Source organism: Ranitomeya imitator, chromosome 1, assembly GCF_032444005.1.
Source record: "Ranitomeya imitator isolate aRanImi1 chromosome 1, aRanImi1.pri, whole genome shotgun sequence".
Taxonomy (NCBI): Eukaryota; Metazoa; Chordata; class Amphibia; order Anura; family Dendrobatidae; genus Ranitomeya; species Ranitomeya imitator.
In genome coordinates, this window is record NC_091282.1 from 722,782,463 (window position 1) to 722,810,039 (window position 27,577).

Here is a 27,577-nt window from a genome sequence, read left to right on the forward strand (position 1 = left end):
TACGCTTACAAAGGCTATGCAGACAGCTGCGGGATTATATTAATAGCCTAGGAAGGGGCCATTGATGCTGCCCCCCAAGGCTAAAAACAGCAGCTCTCAGCCACCCAAGAAAAGGTACATCTCTAAGATGCGCCAATTCTGGCACTTAGCCTTGCTCTTCCCACTTGCCCTGTAGCGACGGCAAGTGGGGTAATAGTTGAGCAGGTTGATTATCCGGTCCCAAAACCTAATTTAGAAACATATTTTTGCTCTTTAATTCCACTATTACTATTCTTTCAATAAAAAGAATTAATTTCTTACCTTTTTTTCCCTGTACATAAATTCCATAAACTTTTCCATGTAGAAACAAAATTGAGGCAGTAACATTTTCGTAGGATATCAGTAAACCTGTTTTTTATTGCTTGGAACATTATTATTATGCGACATGGCTTGGAAATTGAATACATGGAAATGTTGTAAATATGCCAGCTGTATAGAAATACTGGCATGAACGACATCAATGAACAAAAAACACACAATACTATTGTTAAAATTTGCCTTAAAAATATGAAAAGGATGTCCAGTGACACACACACACACACGAAAGGCGGTGCAAACAATCGGTAAGTGCTTGTCTGCGCAAAAGCTGCTTAAATATTGCCACTAGACACTCCGGGTTCGGAATAAGATATGTCTTTCATATGAAGTCACTTGTGCCAGCAATTGAAAGAGCACCGACCACCCATACCCAGCCACTGCAGCGCAGCATAATGCACATTCACATCATTGCAGGTATTTGGATAGCTGGTAATCATGGGAAACAGCATATATCTTCAATTGCAAACTTTCAGGTTGCACAGTTCTGCTTCATGCCTTTCCTTAAAATGCAGTGTCTTCCGTATACTCAATGCCGTTCCCGATTATGTCTGTAGCATGGTAGTGGGTGCTGGAAGCTGCTGTACCCTGCATGTTATTCCCAGAGTTTTTAACTTTTTGTTGCATTTGCAACACCTGTGCCCAAGAAGCACGACATGAGTAGCGAGAGGAAGTCAGTAAGTGTCCCATTCAAAATAAAAGATAAATTTATTTTTTTTTTTTTACTAATAACCTTGTGCTGAGGTTTTGGCATATAGAGTTCGGCAGGGGTATAAGGTAACGACACGGTTTTCCTGTTAAGAGTTGTCAGCATTTATGTTTCATGGCAAGCTGCGGAGAAAAGGAAAAGTTTGGGATCACTACAGTGAAAATTCACATATAGTAGAAAAATGCCAGAAGAAGGAACATTTAAGAGCTACCGTCACTCATTTCATAAATCAATAGTTCACATGAAGATAAGAAACTTTGCTTTGTAATATATCTCATTGAAAATTCTGCTTTCTTTCTCTTCCAGAACGGATTATTTGTTCTGAATTCATGTGTAAAATCTGCATTCAGTAAAGATAGATTTCCCCATTACTTAGATAGAAGATGACAGTTGGTGCTTATGAGATTCTATGAAGAGAGGAGGGAGGAGCTAGAGACAGACATTCTGCTGCAAGTTCTTCTGAAATGACAGCTACAGTTTAAATAAATACAAAAATTAAAGTGTAACTGTCATTTCGGGAGAACTGTGAGAGAGAGAGAGAGATAAAGTTCTGGTACCCAAACTGAACTTTGAACTAAAGTTTGGTCAGGTACAAGAACCTGAACTTCCACTTTTCCGCACATCCCTTGTCATTACCTATACAGATATGGACACATTCATTACATTAACAGTGCAAACACGTCACGTCTATTACACATCAACTACAGGAAAGTCAAAACTCTCACGAGATAAATATTTGTGGCCATGGAAATTTAACAGTGGTCAGGCCAAAAGCCTGTCATCCAGAGGTTTCATGGAAATCATTCCTGGGTGCCCAAAATAGGTGACCGTGGTTTTATTTGGAATAAGTACCTCTTTTTTTTATATATATTCTTTATTATATAAAACATTTGGGTGGATGTACTATTTGCAATGTGTCTTGACTATGATGGAAAAGGAGCCAAATTTTAGTACAAACTGGTAACTTCGGTTTTAGATCTGTTTGTGACTCGATCAAAAATACAGTCAATGTGAATACTGTGTTAAGGAGAGATTAAGGAAAATACAGTAAGATAACCAAGAGGGTATAAAATTAGATAACAGTTCCTAAAGACGCAGCTAAATTTGTCATCCAACATGAGCAATATCATGGCCAGAAAGTTGAATGCTCCAGTGCAGCTGTATCATGTACACGTCTTTTATAAAACAGAAATTAGCCTCCTGATATGTCCAGAAATATTGTAAAGGGTGAAATGTGTCGAGGTGACAGAGCAGACGCCCAGCGCTTTTGATACATCTTGAAATGATTTAATATTAGACTTTATTAGTGCCAATTACCCTAGCATCTTTTGGTGATGGTCAGACTGCTTTAAATTAGGGTGGATCTGTTAGGCTACGTTCACATTAGCGTTTTGTGTGTTTGCGTCGGGCGACGCAGCGGCGACGCATGCGTCCCTATATTTAACATGGGGGACTAATGGACATGCGTTGTGCTGCGTTGTGCGACGCATGCGTTTTTTTTGCCGCAAGCGTCGGGCGCAGAAAACGCAACAAGTTGCATTTTTCTTGCGTCCAAATTTCGGCAAAAAAGGACGCATGCGTCGCAAAACGCAGCGTTTTTGCATGCGTTTTGGTGCGTTTTTACTTGCGTTGTGCCTTGCGTTGTGCGTAATGTGAACGTAGCCTTAGGTTTTAATTTTATTGAATTTATTAAAAGTTATGCATTTGTGCCACCTCAGTCAGTGAATTCATTTAATTGGTGCAAAAATTCAAAGGAACGGATGGCATTCACCGGTTAAAAAAACTACTTTATTCCAATACTCTAAAACATAGGCATCGGGAGGATGGGAGCAAAATTGGAATGGAGGACAGCCGTTTCGCGCTGCAGTGGTGCTTCTACTGGTCACACTCCCGATGCCACTGTTGTAAAGTATTGGAATAAAGAAGTTTTTTTAACCGGTGAGTGCCATCCGTTTCTTTCATTTTTTGTACCCATTGTGGCTATTTCTTTGGAGTGGCACCCCGACTCACGCAGCGCTTACTGCTGTATATATGCTTGCAACATCAGTTCATGCAGTTACCTGTGCACTGAGCGGGCTTCCCCGCTGTGCGGATTAACACTTTGTGTTTGAGTCATTTAATTGGTGGCAACTTCCTGAGGCTTTAGGGTCCTCTTTCAGTGATAAAAAAAATTGCGGAAGTGACTAGCTGTGTGTGCTGGCCGGCAAAACAGAGGAGTACAGAAACTGCCTACTATTTAATTTATTTCTATAATTGGGACCAACCTACAGCCGGATGTGATTTTTATGCACAGTCCTGATGCTGCTTTATCCATGCAAGAGTTCTAGCTCTACGTAAAAACAGAAGTGTGATCATAGAAACTCTGCACATAAGAAATGGAATGACCTAAAAGTATGGGCGGATAAGGCCTAAACACACAGGTGAATATTACTTAGTCATTTCCAAACCAATTCCTTCCACGCAGCGCAAATTCTAACTTTGCCATTTCAAGGTATACAACTTCAACGCCTTTTCATTTTCTTATTTTATACCTTCTTTCGTGCCTGGGTCTCAATGCATTAAATGCTCTTGCCTCCAACATTGCCTGAGGACATCGAGTCCTACATTTGACAAATAAACTCAAGACGTTGACCCTGTACTGCTGAAAAAAAACTTGTCAGGATTTCTAATTCTAGTCTGACAAAGCCCTTCCACCTCATCTGGTCTCTAAAGTGAGAACTGACTTGGTTAAAGCAGCTGACTGGAAGTCCTATAATGGCACTGGGCAATATATCAGTGTATGTCTTGTGACCCTCATGTACCAGACAGTACGTGGCCTTGCACTAACTTTGATGTTTAGTTTATGAAATACTGTAATGGGAGCAGGCGCTTTACTTCAGCCAAATCAGAATTATGTTCACCTTGTGAGCGGTATCTGCAAATTGCTGTGCGCTGTTCATCATTTCCGCTGTCGATTCTTCTGCGCGGCCAAGTCGCTCTCCACGCTCATTCAGGGCTTGGCTGGCTTTCTGTACAGCACTGGTTACACTGTCAGCAGCCGAGTGAAGTATACTATTGCCTGCAGTGAATACAAAAGGTTAGTCTGGCAATAAATTGTAAAACTTTAAAAGATACAAAGTAGTGATGAATGTGAGTGCTTGGAGATTTAGTTTTTGTTGACGCAGCTGCATGATTAGCAGCTGTTAGACAGCTTGAATACATGTGGGAATTCTCTGGCAACCCCCACATGTACTCAGGCTGGCTAGCAGCCGTAAATCATGCAGCTGAGTCAACAAAAACTAAATCTCCGAGCACTCACAAATACTCGGGAGACCACCCGAGCAACGAGCATACTCATTCATCACTAATAAAAAGCAGAAACTATTACAGGAGCCTTTTCCAAGAGAGTCATGTCTGGCGGTATGGCAGAGATTTGGCCATTTTGAACCATTCTCTAATATCTGACCCACAGCAATACTTATGGCATATTTAATCTATAAAGGGAAAACATTTTTTAATGTTAAGCACTGCAACCAAAAGCATTGGTTGTTTAGGGCTCTACTGCTCCTGTTAGATGGGTGGACCTGTGTCATTTAGGCTGCACCAACTCATTCATGTGTCACAGTCCAAGCACAGACCAGCTGCGAGTCTCCTGCACGAACTTTACAGCCTCATCTACACCTGTAAGGCGGTTGAGTTTGGATCGCTACTGACTACCTAAAGAGGTGCCTGGAGGAGACTGGAAGCAGCTTAAGGTCCACATACACAGTAGATCAATGTCAGCTGAACTGACTGATAAAGATGGGTTTTCGCTGACTGTCTCATTTGTATTGGGGGCACTGGTTGACCAAGGTTTGAAGGACAGGTCAATTGGGCATGTCAAGTTTAAAATTGCTGATCACACTGTTCTTCCTGAGACACATCTGCCGGCAGCTTTCTCACAGAACACAGGAGTACTCGGCCGAGTGAGTGCTCCTGTGTATGGTAGCATCGGCTGAGTTGTTGTTGGGTTGACAGCCATATAATGTGTATGGTTGGATTTACTTTCCTCTGCTAACACTCGCACAGCCGAGTGTGCATATGGATGGAGGAGTTGGGACTGACAGACAGCCGTAGGTCGAACAATTGTTTGGTCAACAGTCGTCTGATGTGTGGGGCCACCTTGTGCTCTAGATTGTAATATTCATCTAGCAATCAATAGTTTTTCCTCCCTTTACTAATGTTTCATGTACACTGTTCTTGAGTGTTGCAAACAGACTTAAAATGACTTGGTTGGGGGTTGCATACCTGAGAAAAGTCTGGACTGACAGTTGATGAACTCAGGCTTCCTATCGGAGAGATATCTCTGACATGTATGATGCAAGATTTGGAAGAAGGTAAATTTCTCTGAGCCAGAACTCGCCACCCACTGATCAGAAGCGTTGTCAAACTGAAGATCAAATTCCGGAGACTCCTACATATGACACAATTAAACAGAATATGTGAGTCCAAAGAATGACACCGTCATGCAATAGCCTTCTCTGCGGAAACACTGTATAATGCCTCATGGATTCCATGCAATGTCCTAGCTGTACTACAGAGTTGTAATATATACTCCTATAAGGACCTATTGAAACTCTGTATGCCGTTGACTTCATATATGGAGACATACAAGTTTTTTTTCCCCCGATGTACTAAGGCTGAGCATAGAGTCTGAGCACTTAGCCCACAGTATACTGGATGTTTCCATAACACCCCATAAGGCCGAAAGTGTATTCTTTTAAGAATATTGAAGAAATATTTTACCCTAATAAAATTGCTTCTAAGGTAGCATAGACCCATAATACGGCGCCACATTGAGGACTAGGCCACAGGTTCGCCATGTGCCTCCTGTGGGGTCTAACAGCAACCAAGAGTACTAAAATTACTCAACCACACACCAACTTCAGAACAAGTATTACCGGTGTCTGATTTTGCTTATGTATTTGGAGATATTAAAAGGAGTGTTAGATTCAGCAGATACATACGATATAGAGGAATAATTACGGTAGTCCAGTCCTGTGGGAAATTATTGCTATTGATCAGTATGATGCTGAACCATGAGGTACAGTCACACTTGAGAGAATTCAACTGAATAACCATATGCAGTGAATAATGATAAGCGTCCGCAGACTGAGCCCGACCTGTATCTCTACATTATCTGGGATAAGTCAATAAGAGGATGTTCGTTTGGGAGGTAAATGCTAGTAATCTCATGTTAATACACGGCAAAGAATATGTGTTTACAGTACAATCATCTAAATCACCCCCAAATAACAGGATTTTTACGTCCTTTATTCCTGAAGGCTAGAACTGTGAAAACGTTCAACTTTAGGATTGATACACAGGGAATAGGGCTAGTTTTTGGCTCCCTTTGCCTCTGGACATCTGCGTAACCTTTCCAGTAAATAGGTGTGGCAGCTAAAGTCCAGACGATATAAATGTGTTACACCATGAAAGGTATGAACAACATCTGTCCAGAGAAATAAATTAAAAATACCAGTCTTAAATTATTACAGTACCCATAGGTACACAAAATAATGGTCCAACAAGGTGGCAGTAAAATAGTGGCTGGAGACAAAAGGTCAGAATAGCTGAACAAAAAAAAAACAATTTGATTTGTATAAATGGCCACCTGATAGGATGATGAGTCAAATCAACCCGTTTCCCAAAACAAGCTGAGAGAGACTGGATGAGTCGATCCAGACCCTACCATGCTACTGTAAGCCATATATAGTCCGACAATGCCATTTCTCCGGTATTCGTTATACAATAAAGCTGAAGTAAAAGGGTAAGAGGGTTAATAATTACCCATTATGTAGTGACTCCTGCCCAGGCGGTGGCCACGTACCCCGACACGTGTTTCGCGAGAGTTAATGTTGATTCTTCAGGGGTACGTGGCCGCAGCCTGGGCATCCGTCCCATCGTCAGCACAGGCAAGCTGCACACACATTTGGGGCTCATTCAGGAGTCCAATTAGCACTCATATCGTCTATAGTCTAAGGGGCCATTCACATGTCCATGATGTTTTGTGACAGTGTGGTTCACGGAAAATTCAGGAGACATGTCTGATTTTGATCCCAGTGTCAGATCAAAATCGAGCATACAAGTCAATGAGTCCTTGAAAGGAAAAAAAAAAATTGTACTGCACTGATACCATCTGAGCGCAGTACAATTTTCATTAATTGTCACAAGGGGGAAAAAAATTTTTTTGCGCTCCAAGTATGAGAAAAAACAAAGTCTGATCAAAACAATTGATCCATTTGACTTGTACGTAGGAAAATTGGAAGTGTGACTGAGCCCTAAGTGTTGTGAGTTCTGTTTTTGGGCTCCCTCTGGTGGTTACTGGTGGTACTGGGTGACTTGTGTTCTCTGCGGTCTCTGGTGTCCACCTGTTCTATCAGGATATGGGAGTTTCCTATTTAGCCTGGCTTTCTTGTCATTTCCTCGCCGGCTATCAATGTAATCAGTGTGTCTTTTTACCTCTGCTACCCGCTTCTGTAATCTTCAGGACAAGCTAAGTTTTGATTTTCCTGTTCCACGTTTTGCTTTATTTTTGTCTTGTCCAGCTTGCAGATATGTGATTTCTTGTTGCTGGTTGCTCTTGTGGGCTGAAATTACTCCTCATGTTCCATGAGTTGGCACATGAGTTCAAGTAATTTCAGGATGGTTTTTTGAAGGGTTTTTCGCTGACCGCGCAGTTCACTTTTGTATCCTCTGCTATCTAGCTTTAGCGGGCCTCATTTTGCTGAATCTGTTTTCATAACTACGTATGTGCTTTCCTCTCATTTCACCGTTATTACATGTGGGGGGCTGCTATTTCTGTGGGGTGTTTCTCTGGAGGCAAGAGAGGTCTGTGTTTCTTCTGATAGGGGAAGTTAGTTCTTCGGCTGGCGCGAGACGTCTAGAATCATCGTAGGCACGTTCCCCGACTACAGCTAGTTGTGTGTTAGGTTCAGTATCGCGGTCAGCTCAGGTTCCATCACCCTAGAGCTTGTTTTGCTTTTGTGCTTGTCCTTTTGTATTCCCCTGCCATTGGGATCATGACACCTAAGGCTGTGTTCATATTAGTGTTTCTAGGGCGTAATCAGCTGGCTGTATAAATCGGACCAATGGACTGGCCGGCGGCTCTCCCGACCTTAGCATGACAGCTTCATGTATTTCTATGCAGCTGTCACACTAAGATAGGGAGAGCCACCGGCCAGTCCGTTCACTGCATTCTGATCTTGGTCCCATTTATACAGCCGCATGTCTGCGATCTTAGTCTAGTCTATTGTTCTGCTCCATTATAGGATCAGTCACATGATGGACACGAGTGGCAACCAAAGGAGGTTTTCTGAATATTGGGTTTCGCAGTGTCTGTTATTTTAACAATAGGAGAAAAAGGAATGGACGGCACACCGACTGAAAATGCAAAATCTTTGCCACTTTAGAAGAAATACACCCTTTTAGGGTTAAAAACATGTTATCACCATTGGTTACAAACTGGCACATTTCTGGTGTACACAGCTCCCTCATTCATTGTCGACAGCCATAAGCACATACATCTGTAACCAATGGTGATTACATTTTTTATACCCTTTTAAATGGATTTCTAATTAAGAAGAAGCAAAGTTTTTGTATTTTCAGGGGTTCAGACTTTAAATTTCTGTTTCTCCTATTGCTGCAAAGAACTGGCATCCTCAATTACAGCAGATTGTTTTCATATGGACGGTTTTTGGTAAAGTGGCAGCTTTCCTAATACTTTTGGGTCTGTCGTTTTAAGACAGCAGCTAACATTTCTATGAGCCCGTGTTTGGGCTCTATCTGGTGAGTAAAATCTGATTAGAGGCATCTCTTAATACCCAGATAAGACCCTATTGCACTTATACTTTCCTTCCAGCTTTTTATTGTTTTAAGAGACGAAAATAGCGCAGCACGCTTGTATGGTATTTTTGGCTGGATTTGCAATAGAGACTCCAAATGGCGCCTCCATACATTGTAGTAGTTTCTGCTATCTGATAGCCGCTAGGATACACGGCGGCACAGGGTATTTATATCAAAACAGAATAAAGATATTGTCCTTCGTAAACTTCACAGCTCCAAACTGAAAACAGCCTTACTTGAGAACAAATAAATAACAAAGAACAGTCCATTATCCGAGTAAGGCAAAGTAAATCAAATGGTCTCACCAACTTTGTACTATAGGCAACTCCCAGTCTCTAGCACAGACTGTCTTCCATGAACTGTCTTTCTCCTGTCTCAGCACAACATAATCTACTGAGCTAACTGACGTGCCTGTTCTTAGACCTGTAACATCCAGATTATAAGTATGGAGCGACCTTTCCCACCCAGGCTCTTCTGTTCACTCCTAAATTCCAGACCCAAAATCCTGTCAAATAAATATCCTCCGACTATCCTAGTGTTATGGGTATACTTTATCCTGGGACTTGCATCACCGAGGCCATCTACCTCGGTGACACAAACTTGCCATCCAGGACCTTACCTCCCACTTTCTATGTGAAAAGAGCCTTGAAGAGGTTTTCCTAAACCATTTCTTAAATTAAAAATAACAGAAAATAAAAACATTTCCACACGGATTATCCCACAAGCACTGTGTGTGGTCATGTGAAGTCTTAGGTTTACATGGTCCATGGCAGGGGGGGAGGGGCGAGGGGAGGGGGCAGTGGGGTGAGGTGAGGGCATAGGCATGACATCACAAGTATGACATAAGCCTATATCATATATACAGGTCCTTCTCAAAAAATTAGCATATAGTGTTAAATTTCATTATTTACCATAATGTAATGATTACAATTAAACTTTCATATATTATAGATTCATTATCCACCAACTGAAATTTGTCAGGTCTTTTATTGTTTTAATACTGATGATTTTGGCATACAACTCCTGATAACCCAAAAAACCTGTCTCAATAAATTAGCATATCAAGAAAAGGTTCTCTAAACGACCTATTACCCTAATCTTCTGAATCAACTAATTAACTCTAAACACATGCAAAAGATACCTGAGGCTTTTATAAACTCCCTGCCTGGTTCATTACTCAAAACCCCCATCATGGGTAAGACTAGCGACCTGACAGATGTCAAGAAGGCCATCATTGACACCCTCAAGCAAGAGGGTAAGACCCAGAAAGAAATTTCTCAACAAATAGGCTGTTCCCAGAGTGCTGTATCAAGGCACCTCAATGGTAAGTCTGTTGGAAGGAAACAATGTGGCAGAAAACGCTGTACAACGAGAAGAGGAGACCGCACCCTGAGGAAGATTGTGGAGAAGGACCGATTCCAGACCTTGGGGAACCTGAGGAAGCAGTGGACTGAGTCTGGTGTGGAAACATCCAGAGCCACCGTGCACAGGCGTGTGCAGGAAATGGGCTACAGGTGCCGCATTCCCCAGGTAAAGCCACTTTTGAACCATAAACAGCGGCAGAGGCGCCTGACCTGGGCTACAGAGAAGCAGCACTGGACTGTTGCTAAGTGGTCCCAAGTACTTTTTTCTGATGAAAGCAAATTTTGCATGTCATTCGGAAATCAAGGTGCCAGAGTCTGGAGGAAGACTGGGGAGAAGGAAATGCCAAAATGCCTGAAGTCCAGTGTCAAGTACCCACAGTCAGTGATGGTGTGGGGTGCCATGTCAGCTGCTGGTGTTGGTCCACTGTGTTTCATCAAGGGCAGGGTCAATGCAGCTAGCTATCAGGAGATTTTGGAGCACTTCATGCTTCCATCGGCTGAAATGCTTTATGGAGATGAAGATTTCATTTTTCAGCACGACCTGGCACCTGCTCACAGTGCCAAAACCACTGGTAAATGGTTTACTGACCATGGTATTACTGTGCTCAATTGGCCTGCCAACCCTCCTGACCTGAACCCCATAGAGAATCTGTGGGATATTGTGAAGAGAAAGTTGAGAGACGCAAGACCCAACACTCTGGATGAGCTTAAGGCCGCTATTGAAGCATCCTGGGCCTCCATAACATCTCAGCAGTGTCACAGGCTGATTGCCTCCATGCCACGCCGCATTGAAGCAGTCATTTCTGCCAAAGGATTCCCGACCAAGTATTGAGTGCATAACTGAACATTATTATTTGTTGGTTTTTTTGTTTGTTATTAAAAAACACTTATTTGATTGGATGGGTGAAATATGCTAATTTATTGAGACAGGTTTTTTGGGTTATCAGGAGTTGTATGCCAAAATCATCAGTATTAAAACAATAAAAGACCTAACAAATTTCAGTTGGTGGATAATGAATCTATAATAAATGAACGTTTAATTGTAATCATTACATTATGGTAAATAATGAAATTTAATACTATATGCTAATTTTTTGAGAAGGACCTGTATGTCTGAAATAAAGCAGGTGGTCGTGAGCTATGCTGGGTACATGGAGGACATTGTTCAGTAACTATGCCATATTCTGTATTTTCCATGCATTGTTTTGTGGAATATGGCGTATGCTAGATTGTAATTACATTTTGGCACACCAATATTAGGCTATGTGCCCACGTTACGGATTTCTGTGCGGACTTTTCCATGGATTTCCTGCATTTTTACACCTGCGTATTCCTATTGAGGAGCAGGTGTAAAACGCTGTGGAATCTGCACAAAGAACTGACATGCTGCAGAAAATAAACCGCGGCATTTCCGAGCGGTATTTTCCGCACCATGGGCACTGCGGATTTGGTTTTCCATAGGTTTACATGGTACTATAAACCGCATGGAAAACTGCTGCGAATCCGCAGCCAAATCCGCAACTTGTGCACATACCCTTAGGGAAATGTGCCTCCCGTTGGATAGGTTTTCTGCAATTGCAAGAAAGGAATCTACAATTTAGCCCCTTAATGACAGCCAATACGTCTTTTAACTGACCTGAGATAATAATAATTTTTATTTATATAGCGCCAACATATTCCGCAGCGCTTTACAAATTATACAGGGGACTTGTACAGACAATAGACATTACAGCATAACAGAAATACAGTTCAAAACAGATACCAGGAGGAATGAGGGCCCTGCTCGCAAGCTTACAAACTATGAGGAAAAGGGGAGACACAAGAGGTGGATGATAACAATTGCTTTAGTTATTCGGACCAGCCATAGTGTAAGATAAGTGTGAGATATAAGAGAATAGCGTCCCCATACAGGTGACAATCCAGCAGCTGCCGCCGGCTGTACACTATAGCTGACAACTTGCTGCATCAGCCACGATCAGTGTTGGCACCGTCCATATCTGTTTAACCCCTTAGATGTTGCTGTCAATAGTGACTACATCATTATAAATGGTTAACAGAGTGTGGGGGCTTCCTCTTTATCCCAATTGGTGCCCTCGGATCATGATTTTGTGGTCCTGATGTTTGCCATAGCAATTCACGACCAAATAGCGGCCTTAGAGTCTGATGGCTGTAGTAATCTGTTCAGAAGTTAGAGGGATTTAGGTGGTAAAAATACACTTTATAATTTCTGTCATGCCACTTTGCATTAATTCCTAAAAAGCACCTGAAGGGTTAATAAACTACCTAACTGCAGTTTTCAATATGTCAGGGGGTGCCGTTTTTAAAATGGTATCACTTTTGAGGACCCCTAAAGCCTAAAGGCACTTCAAACATGGATAGGTCCCTAAAAAAATAAATTTCGTAAATTTCCTTGAAAAAATTACTGCTACATTTTAACCCCTTTACCCCCAAGGGTGGTTTGCACGTTAACGACCGGGCCAATTTTTACAATTCTGACCACTGTCCCTTTATGAGGTTATAACTCTGGAACACTTCAACGGATACTGGTGATTCTGACAATGTTTTCTTGTGACATATTGTACTTCATGATAGTGGTAAAATTTCTTTAATATTACCTGTGTTTATTTGTGAAAAAAACGGAAATTTGGCGAAAATTTGGATAATTTCGCAATTTTCCAACTTTGAATTTTTATGCAATTAAATCACAGAGATATGTCGCACAAAATACTTAATAAGTAACATTTCCCACATGTCTACTTTACATCAGCACAATTTTGGAACCAAAATTTTTTTTTGTTAGGGAGTTATAAGGGTTAAAAGTTGACCAGCAATTTCTCATTTTTACAACACTATTTTATTTTAGGGACCACATCTCATTTGAAGTCATTTTTAGGGGTCTATATGATATAAAATTCCCAAGTATGACACCATTCTAAACATCGCGTTGCTCCGGGGGTCGCAGGGAAGCCCGCAGGGAGCCCCCTCCCTGCGCGATGCTTCCCTATACCGCCGGCACACTGCGATCATGTTTGATTGCAGTGTGCCGGGGTTTAATGTGCCGGATGTCAGCTGACACCCGGCCGCGCTCCCCTCGTGAGCACGGCCGATCGCGTATGACGTACTATCCCGTCGGTGGTCATACGGGCCCACCCCACCTCGACGGGATAGTACGTCATATGTCAGAAAGGGGTTAAAACCTAATAAAATGCTAAAAAAAAAATAAAATAACATTTTACAAATGGTGCTGATGTAAAGCAGACATGTGGGAAATGTTATTTATTAATGGTTTGCTGTGGTATGACCATCTGGATTAAAGGGATAATCATTCAAAGTTTGAAAATTGCTAATTTTTTAACATTTTTCTCAAATTTCTGATATTGTTTTATAAATAAACACAAAACATATCAACCTAAGTTTACCATTATCATAAAGTGTAATGTGTCACAAAAAAAACAAACTCAAACTCACTGGGATTTGTTGAAGTATTCCAGAGTTTATTACCACATAAATTGACACTGGTCAGATTTCAAAAATTTGGCTCCGTCACCAAGGGGTTAGACTTTTTCACTGTTTGTACTGGATGAAAACTAGAGCACTGAAGTCAGTAAGACAACGTAGAAATATCAAAATTCATTGTAGAAAATTTGCTGGAAGTTCCAGTTTTTCTTTTAATAAATAGGGGACTTATATTGACTAACATAACATAGTTATACTTTCAGCACTGCTGGCTATTATTCCGAACGCATAACATATGCCTCCAATTTTTGTATGGAGATGTTTTTTCTTTAACTTATGACACACAGTCATTAGACTGATGGTCCTCAAACACAGCAGCCCAATCTGAGGTCTCCATAGACCGGCTGTGGTGCACCCAGTAGATCTAAGGCAGTGAACATGAGCCACTTTTTAAATCACTGAGCATTATGCCATCAGTTGCCACATGTACTTTATGTAGCTTTCTAACTTTTTCTTTATAGGTTGTCCATTTTAACACATTAATGATTTACTCTCCTGTTTTTTTTGGATGGGGATTAATAGTCCGAAACTTCAATGAGAACGCTGGTTTTCTGCAGTTAATCTATCGTTAGGCATATGTTCTGCTAATCTAATTCAGCAGCCGCAGAGCGAGGATTATATGATCTATAAGAGGACAATGGATGAGTTTACTTCGTTTTCATTGATGATGTGTCCCTTGCACAAATACATTTGCTATGTAAGGATTCCTGCCCTGCGTAAATGTAGTTTAGGTTGTATATATTAGATCTTGCCCTTCCTTTATTTGTCCATGCAGCGAGTGACCGGATTTGCGTGTTTGTCGAGATAAGAAAGACTCGTCTCACGTGTTGAGAAATTACCTCCCCTTATGTAATAAATGGAGAAGAGGCAATGCAAACCTAATTAAAACTTGTCACAACATATATCCATGGTGTAACTCACAAAGCTGCACTCTATAACGCTATAGCATGCAAGCATGAAATACATGAAATTGGAATTGCATTACTGCTCTGCAAAATTGGAAAAAACTAAGATACCGTACTTAGTGCATAAACTGGCCAATTCATGTGAGCCCAATAGCCAAATGTTAGGTTAGGCTATGGGTTGAACTAGATGGACTTAAAGTCTTCCTTCAACCTTAATAACTATGAAAGACAATCATCTTTGCTGAGAACCTAACATGCTGCTAGCATACATTTATGGGTAGGGAGGACCCTGTTGTGATTAAAACCGCCATACGCTGAAGGGTGGAGCGCTCGGTCACAGAGCCAATGTATACAAATATCAAAGAATGACTTTCATTTCCAAACAGAGAACGGGTGTGAATAGATGTAAACTAAGTGTAGCCATCTCCAACTGCAATTTCATATATTTCAGATTTGCATGCTATAGCGTTTCAGAGTGCAACTTCATTAGTTATATATGGAGGTGGCTACTCTCTAGTAAGCACCTGTTCACACCTGTTCTCTGTTTTTTTTATATTTGTATACACAGGCTCTCTGACTGAGCACTCCACCCATCAGCCTATGGCGGTTTTAATCACAGCAGGATCCTATCTACCCATAATTGTAGGCTAGCAACCCAGTAGAGGTACCGTACATGATAAGCTAGGTTGTCAGCATAGAGGATTGCTTTGTCATGGCTGCTGGGCACACATGAATTGGCCAATTTATACACTAAGTAAATAGTTTTTTCTTTTAAATTATTTTCTAGAGCAGTAATGCAATTTTATATATTTCATGTTTGCATGCCATAGCGTTACAGAGTGCTACTTTATTTATGGAGATGGCTACTCTTAGAATACACTAGTGATGAGTGAATGTGCTCGGATAACGTCTTATCCGAGCATCTGGGTGTCCTCGTATATTATGTTCCAGACCACGTGGCTGCATGATTCTTGCCTGTTAGACAGCCTCAACACATGCGGGGATTGCCGGTTTGTTAAGCAATCCCCACGTGTTCAGTCTGTCCAACAACCGCGGAGATTGGAAATTAATATACGAGCACAAACTCTCGGATAACAGCCAAGCATGCTCGGATAAGATGTTATCCGAGCACGTTCGCTCATCACTAGTATGCACTCGTTCACACCTGCTCTGTTTGGAAGAGACGGTCAGTTTTTGATATTTTTATATTCACGGTGTGCCGTAATGAATAATCATTCCATGTAAACTGAAAATACAAACTAACTTTTCTTTATCAACATTTCTAAATGACTATGAAAAGTAATAAATTAACTATAAAATATTAATAACAGACAATTAGAAAAAAAAAGCCATTTCTACCAACTCTAGTTCAAGGCGGAGCACTCCTGTAGACAACCCAGCTGCAAAAACGGCACTTCTTTCGTTATCCTATATTTTTTGCAGGAGCTGATAAACCATTTCTTGATCAGCTTCGTTACATAAAATTTTGAAGAAAAACACACCATTACCCTTATTTGTGAATGCAGTTTTAACATCACTCACATCTTTTGTGGGATTTTCATGTGATCCTTTGGACCACAAGAGCAAAAACCTCAACGCTTTCATTCTATGTAGCAGTCACTTGGCCATAATGATGCAGCAATCCTGACATTATATATTTTTTACAAAGTTGAAATCTTTCAGTTTGGGATAAGAGGTCTTTCAATCTCATTAGTCTTTTTTGTGCCTTTTTTATGCTTAAAACCTATTGTTTCTACTTTTTTCGCTCATTTGAAATATTAATTCATAGTTATATTTAACAAAAAAAATTTCTTAAACGTAAAATATTGTATTTTTTCAAATAGAAAAAAAAAGTGTAGATTGGTACTTTAAAGGGAACACGTCACCCAATTTGACCCCTCAATCTATATGCACATGTACATCTTTCAAAGACAAAGTCAGCAATATCTTTACATGACCATTCAGCTCCTCAGATCATGAGAAATCAGAGTCTGAATTGATATGAAAATGAGACTGAAGGGCTATGGTAAATCTGAAGCATCGTCACTCCAGCTCTATTCTCCACTCAGCACCACCTCCTACTGCTTGACTGTCTATGTGACTTAAGGCAATGCAGCAGTCAGTCAGGAGGCGGTGCTGGGTGAGAAACAGAGCTGGAGTGACAGCGGCTTCAAATCAACATCCACAACTGCATACCAATTCAAACGCTGATATCTAAGGAACGGCGAAAAGGACCGGCCATATAAAGGTCTTGCTGGGCTCGTCTTTTAAACAGCTAGTTTAGAATGTAAAATCCTGCTGAAGGATTCCCTGTAACAAAAGTGAAGCTAAAGAAGCATATATGAATACGATTATTCTAAATATGAAAATATAGCAACAGGATTTATTCTATTGTTCTACTTTTTTTTTTATACGTATGCCAGGTAAGGCCTCTTTCACACTTCAGTTATTTGGCGTCAGTCTAAAACCGCCATTTTCCTCAAATAACGGATCCGTCATTTTTTTTGACGGATCCGTTATTTTCCCATAGACTTGCATTAGTGACGGATTGTGACGGATGGTCGTCCGTTCCATCCGCCATGCGACGGATCCGTCGACATTTGGCGGACGTTTTCTGAAAATAGACGGACATTGGAACGTTTTTTGTCAACGCCGAAATGGCGGTTCGCGACGGATCCGTCGCGTCCGCCATTCCATAGAATGGGCGCCTATGGGCGACGGATCCGCCGCAACCGTTTTTTCGGCGGATCCGTCGCCCCAATCCATTTTTTCAATTGCGCATGCTCCAAAAAGTAGATACTTCTCCCAGACAACCCCCAAGTAACGGATCCGTCAAAAAAACGGATCCGTTAGAACCGTTTTCGCAACAATTGTGACGGATCCGTCAATCCGTCACTATGTCGGTAGTGACTGACGCCAAAAGACTGAAGTGTGAAAGAGGCCTAAAGAGGTTGCCCACTACTCTGACAACCCCTTCTGAATCTGAATGTTTGCCCATGCTAAAATAAAACCACCTATACTGCCCTCCCATGCCAGCGCTGTTCTAGCGGTGTCAGCACTCGTGTTCCTGGGGCTCAAGTGAGGTTGTTAGATCACGTGAGCTCAGCGCCCAATCAGAGCTGGCTTCACTGTCCCTACCTTCAGACGTATAAATGTAACCATAGACCCAATATTAAGATCAGGGCTCTTGTGGGGCCATATCATCACTTCTAGCACTCCCTGTTCTTTACGCTAAAGATTGGCTTTAAAGGGAACCTGACAGCGGATACATGCTGCCCGATCCGCAAGCAACATGTGTCAGACACTGGCTGCATGATTTCAGCTAGGTATGCATAATGCATGGGGGACTAGTCAGACAGGCGGGTACCTAGCAGTATTCCTCGCCAGCTCCAGTGAAGTGACAAGCCTCTCAATATACACACACACACACATACATACATGAAGGGAGAGAACAGTTACTCGTGTGCAATGCACAAGAAAAGAGCATGGACCAAACCTCCCAAAAATAAATCATAAATTGATCTAATGCCGTCAGGCAAAAAAATATTACTAAACATAAGGTTCTTAGTTTAACATTCTGATCAGACTGTATGAAGCCCACTGCCACGTCTCGGCAAACCTCTAAGTGGGGCCTAACTTCTATCGCCTTAAAGGAGAGGCGTCATGCGCTAATCACCACCGTGTCATGCACTAACCACTGCCGCAGCAACAATGCACCAGTAGGGCGGATGGACTGGCACCTCACAGCATCCTTGCTGCAAGAACGAGTCCCCCATGACTCCAGACTGCGCTGCTCCACCAGCACAAAGCCACAGCAATAATGGCCGCCACACAGAACCAACACCAAATGAAAGGAGCATTGAAATTCACCTTCCTGAAGCTTTCCAGTGAGAGAAAACATAGGCTGGACCCCTTTTTTTGCAATCTCCTGCTTATTTAAAATCACCTGTGCCAAATGGGAGGAGTGCTGATCCAAGGAGGTGCGGTCCATGCCCTTTTTTTGTGCGCTAGTCCCGCGTAGTTCTGTCCCTGGCGGCTTTTAAAGTGCATTTTTCTTTGAAACCTTGCAGTGATTCAGAGTCAAACATACCTGACTGAAATCACACAGCCAGGGTCTAATACATGCTACTCATGGATCAAGCAGTATGTATCAGCAGTCAGGATTCATTTAATGATACATAGGAAACGGGGTGGAGAAAATGGCAGCATGTGCTCTGGACTGATGAGTCACAAAGTGAAATATTTGGCAGTAACAAAAGGCAATTGTTTGCCGAAGGGCAATAATGACTGATGGCAAGCGACAGTGAAGCATGGTGGAGGATCCTTGCAAGTTTGGGGCTGCATTTCAGCAAAAAACAGCTGGGGATCTGATTAAGACTAATGTCCTCAATGCTGAGAAATACAGGCAAATACTTAACTCTCATATAATACCATCAGGGAGTCGTCTGATTGCCTCCAAATTTATTCTGCAGCTGGACAATGACCCCAAACATACAGTCAATGCAATTAAAAAATATCTTCAGTGTCATGGAGGCATCCTGGAAGTGATGATGTAGCCCTACTAAGCCCTGATCCTAAAATCATTAAGTCAGTCTGAGATTACAATTTGAGGATTTGCGAAAGCGACATCCACAGAAAGTCCATGGTTAGTTCTCCAGGATGTTTTGAACAACCTCCCTGCCGAGTTCCTCGAAAACATAGAAGAACTGATGCTTTGATGCTGTTTTGAAAGGAGAGGGCGGTCACACCAAATATTGATCGGATTTAGATTTCTCTTTTCTACAGTCACTTTACTTTTATCAAATATTTGTATAAGCATTATGACTTTGCAACATTTTTCCAGTACTGTATAAAACTTTTTCACAAATCTGTAAGTCTCTAGAATTCACTTTCTGATGGCTTAGTAAACTTTTAAAATAGTGGATATAAAAACAAAACAAATGTACTCCCAGCTCACCAGTCAAGAGAAAAGTTAAAGGGAATCTGTCACCTCAAATTGGCGGGATACATAAATGTCTTTTTTCCAGTCCGATGGGCGGCGTTTCATCTTCATTTCTCCACCCCATCCGTCCCTGTTGTCCGCTATAATGTTTGAGAATTAGGCCGGCGTCACACTCAGCGTATAAAAATACGGTCCGTAATTTACGTCCGTAATACGCAGAAAAGTCCCCAAAATAGTGGTCCGTATCTCCTCCGTAGGCAGGGTGTGTCAGCGTATTTTGCGTATGGCAACCCCTGTATGTAATCCGTATGGCATCCGTACTGCGAGATTTTCTCGCAGGCTTGCAAAACCGACATACGGACATACAATGGATCCATGTGCTCCCAAAAACATATGTAGTGTGTGTGTGTGTGTGTGTGTGTGTGTGTGTGTATGTGTGTGTGTGTATGTATGTGTATGTGTGTGTATATATATTAATATTTCATCCAGCGAGAGATCGCTTAAAAGCCGGTAATTCAATTGCCGGCTTTTGCTATCTCCTTCCTAAACCCGACATGATATGAGACATGGTTTACATACAGTAAACCATCTCATATCGCCATTTTTTTTTTGCATAATCCACACTACTAATGTTAGTAGTGTGTATGTGCAAAATTTGGGCGCTCTATTAAATTAAAGGGTTAAGTGGCGGGAAAAAATTTACGTGGGCTCCCGCGCAATTTTCTCCGCCAGAGTAGTAAAGCCATTTTCTCTATTACCCCATATCCCACTGCTACACGGGAATGGGAAGAGAGTGGCCAAGTGCCAGAATAGGCGCATCTTCCAGAGTGGCTGGGGCAGGTTTTTATCCAGGGGAGGGGGGGGCCAATAACCGTGGACCCTCTCCAGGCTATTAATATCTGCCCTCAGTCACTGGCTTTACTACTCTGGCGGAGAAAATTGTGCGGGAGCCCACGCCAATTTTTTACGCCATTTAACCCTTCAATTTAATAGCTAGAGCGCCCAAATTTTGCACATACACACTACTAACATTAGTAGTGTGGAATATGCAAAAAAAAAGGGATATGAGATGGTTTACTGTATGTAAACCATGTCTCATATCATGTCGGGTTTAGGAAGGAGATAGCTTAAAAGCCGGTGATTCAATTGCCGGCTTTTGCTATCTCGCGCTGGATGAAATATCAATATATATATATATATATATATATATATATATATATATATATATATATATATATATATATATATATATATATATATATATACACATACACATATATACCTATTCTATGTGTACACATTTATTCTACATATTCTATTGTAACCTGTCAGTGTGATTTTACTGTGCACCGCACTGAATTGCCGGCTTTTCTCTCTAACACCGCTGCGTGTTTCTCGCAAGTCACACTGCTGGTCCGTGTGTAATCCGTATTCTTCTCGCCCCCATAGACTTTCATTGGTGTATTTTTTGCGCAATACGGTGACAAACGCAGCATGCTGAGATTTTCTACGGCCGTAGAAGACCATATAATACGGATCAGTAAAATACGGCTGATAGGAGCTGGGGCATAGAGAAGCATTGTACCGTATGCAATCCGTATTTTCAGCACCTCTCAAGTCCGTAAAACACGGTAGTGTGAGGCCAGCCTTAGAGTACTTGTCCTCCATATTTTGCGCGTGGGGTGGAGGAACTAAGATGAAACGCCGCCCATCGGACCGGAAAAGCATTAAGCTACTTACTGGTAGCGGCATTTTTCGGAGGCCCATGACAGCACTACGAGAGAGGGGATCCGCCCTTCAGGAACAGGAAACCTACAGATACAAAAGGGCGGCACCTCTCCCCATGCATCAGTTGTATTTCAGACCTCTGATTGGAAGAGGCTGATGTTTGGGGATCCCATAAACCCTGGACTACTACGTCACCCATGTGTGCCCCCCACCCCGTGGGGCTGGCGTCCGTCGTAATTACCCGAGTCACTTGAGTCACCCAGGGAACTCCTGCTGACAGATTGTCTTCCTTCAGCCACCATCTAAGAGATGTCAGAACCTCTGGACTCAATGTCATCTGACCCTGCAAGGAACCCTGTAAGACTCTATCATAATTCAGTACGTCAAACTGTAAAGGTCTGGAGTGGAACTGTGCCCAATGGACGGCAGGAATACAGGAAGTTAGGGAACCTAACAAAGACATAGCCTGTCTAAGAGTCATGGTTGGTTTATTAATTGCTTTTAATACCTGTTGTTGGATATGGAGCAGTTTATCAGGTGGAAGACAGCATTTTTGGGACTCGGAATCTAACAGCAGCCCTAGAAATCTCTGGGTTTTTAGGGGTTGTAATCGGGATTTTTCATAGTTTATAATCCAGCCCAGATGTTCTAGTTTAGACATAGCTGTTTTTACCTGAGCAAGGCAATGGTCTGCTGAGTTTCCAACTATCAGGAAATCATCCAGATAAGGGATTATGAGGATATCAAATTCACGTAAGTGCGCCATGACCTCCGCAACAACTTTAGTGAATACTCGGGGAGACTTTGAGAGGCCGAAGGGAAGGGCTCTAAATTGAAAATGTCGAACAATACCCCCCATAGACACTGCCACACGTAGAAACCTCTGAAAGTTCTCTTGCATAGGAACATGATAATACGCATCTTTTAAGTCCACAACTACCATGAAGCAGTGTTTGAACAACATTTTTATTGCAGAGCTGATTGACTCCATTTTAAATGTGGCCTTAACCAGGTATTCATTAAGGGATTTAAGGTTAATAATAGTCCTAAATGACCTGTCCGGTTTTTGAATCAGAAATAGAGGAGAGTAAAATCCACTCCCTCTTTCTGACTCTGGGACCTCAATCAGCACGTTTTTAAGGCATAAACTCACAACTTCTGCCTCTAAAGCCGTCTGTTCAATAGTGGAGGAACGTAAGGGGGTTAGCATAAACTTATCCCGAGGCCAGTGAATAAATTCCAATTTCAGGCCTTCTGAAATAATACCTCGGACCCAGTCACTATTTGAGATGTTAGTCCATGCGGAAGAGAAGGCTGACAATCTCCCTCCCACAGGGATTGCTAGTCATTGGTCCGGTTTCTTACGTTCTTTTGAGGAACGGCGGAACATGTAACCCGTACCTCTCCTGCGTCTATCCTCCCATCTAAAATTCTCTCTAGAGGGTGAGGATGCGCGCTTCCTTCCGCGACCAAATCTCCTCCTGTTGAATGGACGCCGATAAGAGGCTGATGACAAACTAGGGAATTTTTTCTTGTCATCTCCAGCCTTTTCAAGCAGCTCATCCAAGGTTGGCCCAAAGAGATATTCCCCTTTGCATGGAATAGCGCATAATTTGGACCTTGATTGAATGTCACCCGACCAACACTTCAACCACAGGGCTCTACGAGCCGCGTTGGAGAGTCCTGCTGCTCTGGCCGCCATTCTGACCGAATCGACCGACGCGTCCGACAGGAAAGCCGCAGCATCTTGAATCACCGGAAGCGCACTTAGAATAGAACTTCTGGAAGCGCCTTCTTTAAAAAGGGAAGGTGCCATCAAAAAAAAATTTTTTTCAGAAATTGTAAAAATGTAAAGAATTAATGATTAAATTTTCTTAAAAAATATTATCATTTGTTTATAATTTAGTAAAATATGAAAAATAATTTGAAAAGTTTTGGAATTTCCACTTTCAACACTAGGGGGAGCAGCTGCTGAAATTTCAGAAAAACCTAGTGTAGAAATAGCTCACATTACTGCACTGCAGTAATTATGGGCGGAGTCTGCTGACGTGTGTGATGTCTCCTCTCCTCTCCTTCTGGGTGTTTGCTAAGGGATTAGAGAGGATGATATTCAGGAACCCAGTGAGCAGCCATTTTGTTGGTGACTGCAGAGTATGGCTGCCGTCACACTATCAGTATTTGGTCAGTATTTTACCTCAGTATTTGTAAGCCAAAACCAGCAGTGGAACAATTAGAGGAAAAGTATAATAGAAACATGTCACCACTTCTGCATTTATCACCCACTCCTGGTTTTGGCTTACAAATACTGAGGTAAAATACTGACCAAATACTGATAGTGGACGGCAGCCTTAGGCTACTTTCACACTAGCGTTGTTGGCTGTACGTTGCAATGCGTCATTCAGGAGAAAAAACGCATCCTGCAAAGTTGTCTGCAGGATGCGTTTTTTCCCCATAGACTAACATTACCGACGCATTGCGACGTATTGCCACACGTCACAACTGTCGTGCGACGGTTGCGTCATGTTTTGGTGGACCGCCGCCACAAAAAAAGTTACATGTAACGTTTGTGCGTCGAGTCCACCATTTTCGACCGCGTATGCACGGCCGAAACTCCGCCCCCTCATGCCCAGACCTAACAATGGGGCAGCGGAAGCGTCGTAAGACTGCTTCTGCTGCCCACATCGGACATTTCTTTCACAGCATACGTCGGTACGACGCACTGCGAAAGGCTCGTACCGACGCTAGTGTGAAAGCAGCCTTATACTGACAAGTAGACAGTCACCGAGGATGGCAGGCAGCAAGGATTCTGGGAGATATGTGGTGGAGGGAGCAGGGTGACAGCAGCACAGAGTATTTCAGGAGAGCAGTGTGCTGGTCTATGGGGGCCCCTTGTTTGGTGTGCGGAGCAGCCAGGGATTGTACATAGAGCGCTGTCTTTTATACACATGGATGGACCGTCTGCTTGTTAGCTCCACAGAAATCCAGGAAACATTTCTGCGGATTGATGGCCTGGTCTGATCCAGACTTTGCATGCAGACCCCATTCCCCTCCTCAGATCTTGTCTTCTCCATCCTGTCCTGGCGATGTGTGAAAGGGAGGCGACAGGCGAAGTAAGGGGTGACGCTGGGAAGGAAATGTAGCCATATAGTAACGATAAAAATGAGACCCCTCTCTTCAGCTGCCTCACCAGCCTTCCCCTGACTACACCTAACTGGAGGTCATGCTGCCCCCTCTATTACCCCAGACCCGCGTGCAGGTGCTCAGCCAGAACCACCATAGAATGGGTCCGATTTCTGAAGATAATACTGCCATAGTGTTCTCACATAATACCGCCATATAGATCACACACAATACTATCAAATAGATCACACAATACTGTCATACAGTTCTCACATAATACCACCATATAGATCACACATAATACCGCCAGTGTTCTCACATACCGCCATATAGATCACACATAATACTTCCATAGTGTTCTCACATAATACCGACATATAGATCACACACAATACTATCAAATAGATCACACAATACTGTCATACAGTTCTCACATAATACCACCATATAGATCACACATAATACCGCCAGTGTTCTCACATACCGCCATATAGATCACACATAATACCGCCAGTGTTCTCACATACCGCCATATAGATCACACATAATACTGCCATAGTGTTCTCACATAATACCGCCATATAGATCACACATACCGCCAGTGTTCTCACATACCACCATATAGATCACACATAATACTGCCAGTGTTCTCACATACCACCATATAGATCACACATAATACTGCCATAGTGTTCTCACATAATACCACCATATAGATCACACATAATACCGCCAGTGTTCTCACATACCACCATATAGATCACACATAATACTGCCAGTGTTCTCACATACCACCATATAGATCGCACATAATACTGCCATAGTGTTCTCACATAATACCGCCATATAGATCACACATAATGCTGCCAGTGTTCTCACATAATACCGCCATATAGATCACACACAATACCACCATATAATTCTCACAATACTGATCAAGCATAATACCGCCATACAGATCACATAATACCGTCATATAGATCTCACATAATGCCATAATACAGCATGACGCTCGCAGCTCCTGTTATCGTACACATTGAGTTGCGTGTGCAATGGGGAAAGATATGCAGGGGGGAGAGGAGTGCATAGGAGAGGATTAGATACACGGTTCACCAGACAGTATCACACAGGAGAGGATTAGATACACGGCTCAGCACACAGTATCACACAGGAGAGGATTAGATACACGGCTCAGCAGACAGTATCACACAGGAGAGGATTAGATACATGGCTCACCAGACAGTATCACACAGGAGAGGATTAGATACACGGCTCAGCAGACAGTATCACACAGGAGAGGATTAGATACACGGCTCAGCAGTCAGTATTCCACAGGAGGATTAGATACACGGCTCAGCACAGGATAGGATTAGATACACGGCTCAGCAGACAGTATCACACAGGAGAGGATTAGATACACGGCTCAGCACACAGTATAGGATTAGATACACGGCTCAGCAGACAGTATCACACAGGAGAGGATTAGATACACGGCTCAGCAGACAGTATAGGATTAGATACACGGCTCAGCAGACAGTATCACACAGGAGAGGATTAGATACACGGCTCAGCAGACAGTATAGGATTAGATACACGGCTCAGCAGACAGTATCACACAGGAGAGGATTAGATACACGGCTCAGCAGACAGTATCACACAGGAGAGGATTAGATACACGGCTCAGCACACAGTATTACACAGGAGAGGATTAGATACACGGCTCAGCAGACAGTATCACACAGGAGAGGATTAGATACACGGCTCAGCAGACAGTATCACACAGGAGAGGATTAGATACACGGCTCAGCACACAGTATTACACAGGAGAGGATTAGATACACGGCTCAGCAGACAGTATCACACAGGAGAGGATTAGATACACGGCTCAGCAGACAGTATCACACAGGAGAGGATTAGATACACGGCTCAGCACACAGTATAGGATTAGATACACGGCTCAGCAGACCGTATCACACAGTATAGGATTAGATACACGGCTCAGCAGACAGTATCACACAGGAGAGGATTAGATACACGGCTCAGCAGACAGTATCACACAGGAGAGGATTAGATACACGGCTCAGCACACAGTATCACACAGGAGAGGATTAGATACACGGCTCAGCACACAGTATCACACAGGAGAGGATTAGATACACGGCTCAGCAGACAGTATCACACAGGAGAGGATTAGATACATGGCTCACCAGACAGTATCACACAGGAGAGGATTAGATACACGGCTCAGCAGACAGTATCACACAGGAGAGGATTAGATACACGGCTCAGCAGTCAGTATTCCACAGGAGGATTAGATACACGGCTCAGCACAGGATAGGATTAGATACACGGCTCAGCAGACAGTATCACACAGGAGAGGATTAGATACACGGCTCAGCACACAGTATAGGATTAGATACACGGCTCAGCAGACAGTATCACACAGGAGAGGATTAGATACACGGCTCAGCAGACAGTATAGGATTAGATACACGGTTCACCAGACAGTATCACACAGGAGAGGATTAGATACACGGCTCAGCACACAGTATCACACAGGAGAGGATTAGATACACGGCTCAGCAGACAGTATCACACAGGAGAGGATTAGATACATGGCTCACCAGACAGTATCACACAGGAGAGGATTAGATACACGGCTCAGCAGACAGTATCACACAGGAGAGGATTAGATACACGGCTCAGCAGTCAGTATTCCACAGGAGGATTAGATACACGGCTCAGCACAGGATAGGATTAGATACACGGCTCAGCAGACAGTATCACACAGGAGAGGATTAGATACACGGCTCAGCACACAGTATAGGATTAGATACACGGCTCAGCAGACAGTATCACACAGGAGAGGATTAGATACACGGCTCAGCAGACAGTATAGGATTAGATACACGGCTCAGCAGACAGTATCACACAGGAGAGGATTAGATACACGGCTCAGCAGACAGTATAGGATTAGATACACGGCTCAGCAGACAGTATCACACAGGAGAGGATTAGATACACGGCTCAGCAGACAGTATCACACAGGAGAGGATTAGATACACGGCTCAGCACA

At 42.6% G+C, this 27,577-nt stretch overlaps 1 protein-coding gene across 2 annotated transcripts in view; it reads right to left on the bottom strand.

Annotated features, from left to right (window-relative positions):
• Window positions 1–373: 373 nt before the first annotated feature.
• Window positions 374–27,577, bottom strand: part of STXBP6 (syntaxin binding protein 6) — a 141,297-nt gene continuing 114,093 nt past the window's right edge. For both annotated transcript variants that reach the window (XM_069732517.1, XM_069732518.1), the window contains 3 exons: window positions 5,330–5,495; window positions 3,964–4,121; window positions 374–1,185 (listed from right to left, as the gene is read on the bottom strand). In XM_069732517.1, coding sequence (XP_069588618.1) covers window positions 1,162–1,185; window positions 3,964–4,121; window positions 5,330–5,495 — 348 coding nt within the window. In that variant the 3' untranslated portion in view covers window positions 374–1,161. The remainder of the gene's footprint in view (window positions 1,186–3,963; window positions 4,122–5,329; window positions 5,496–27,577) is intronic.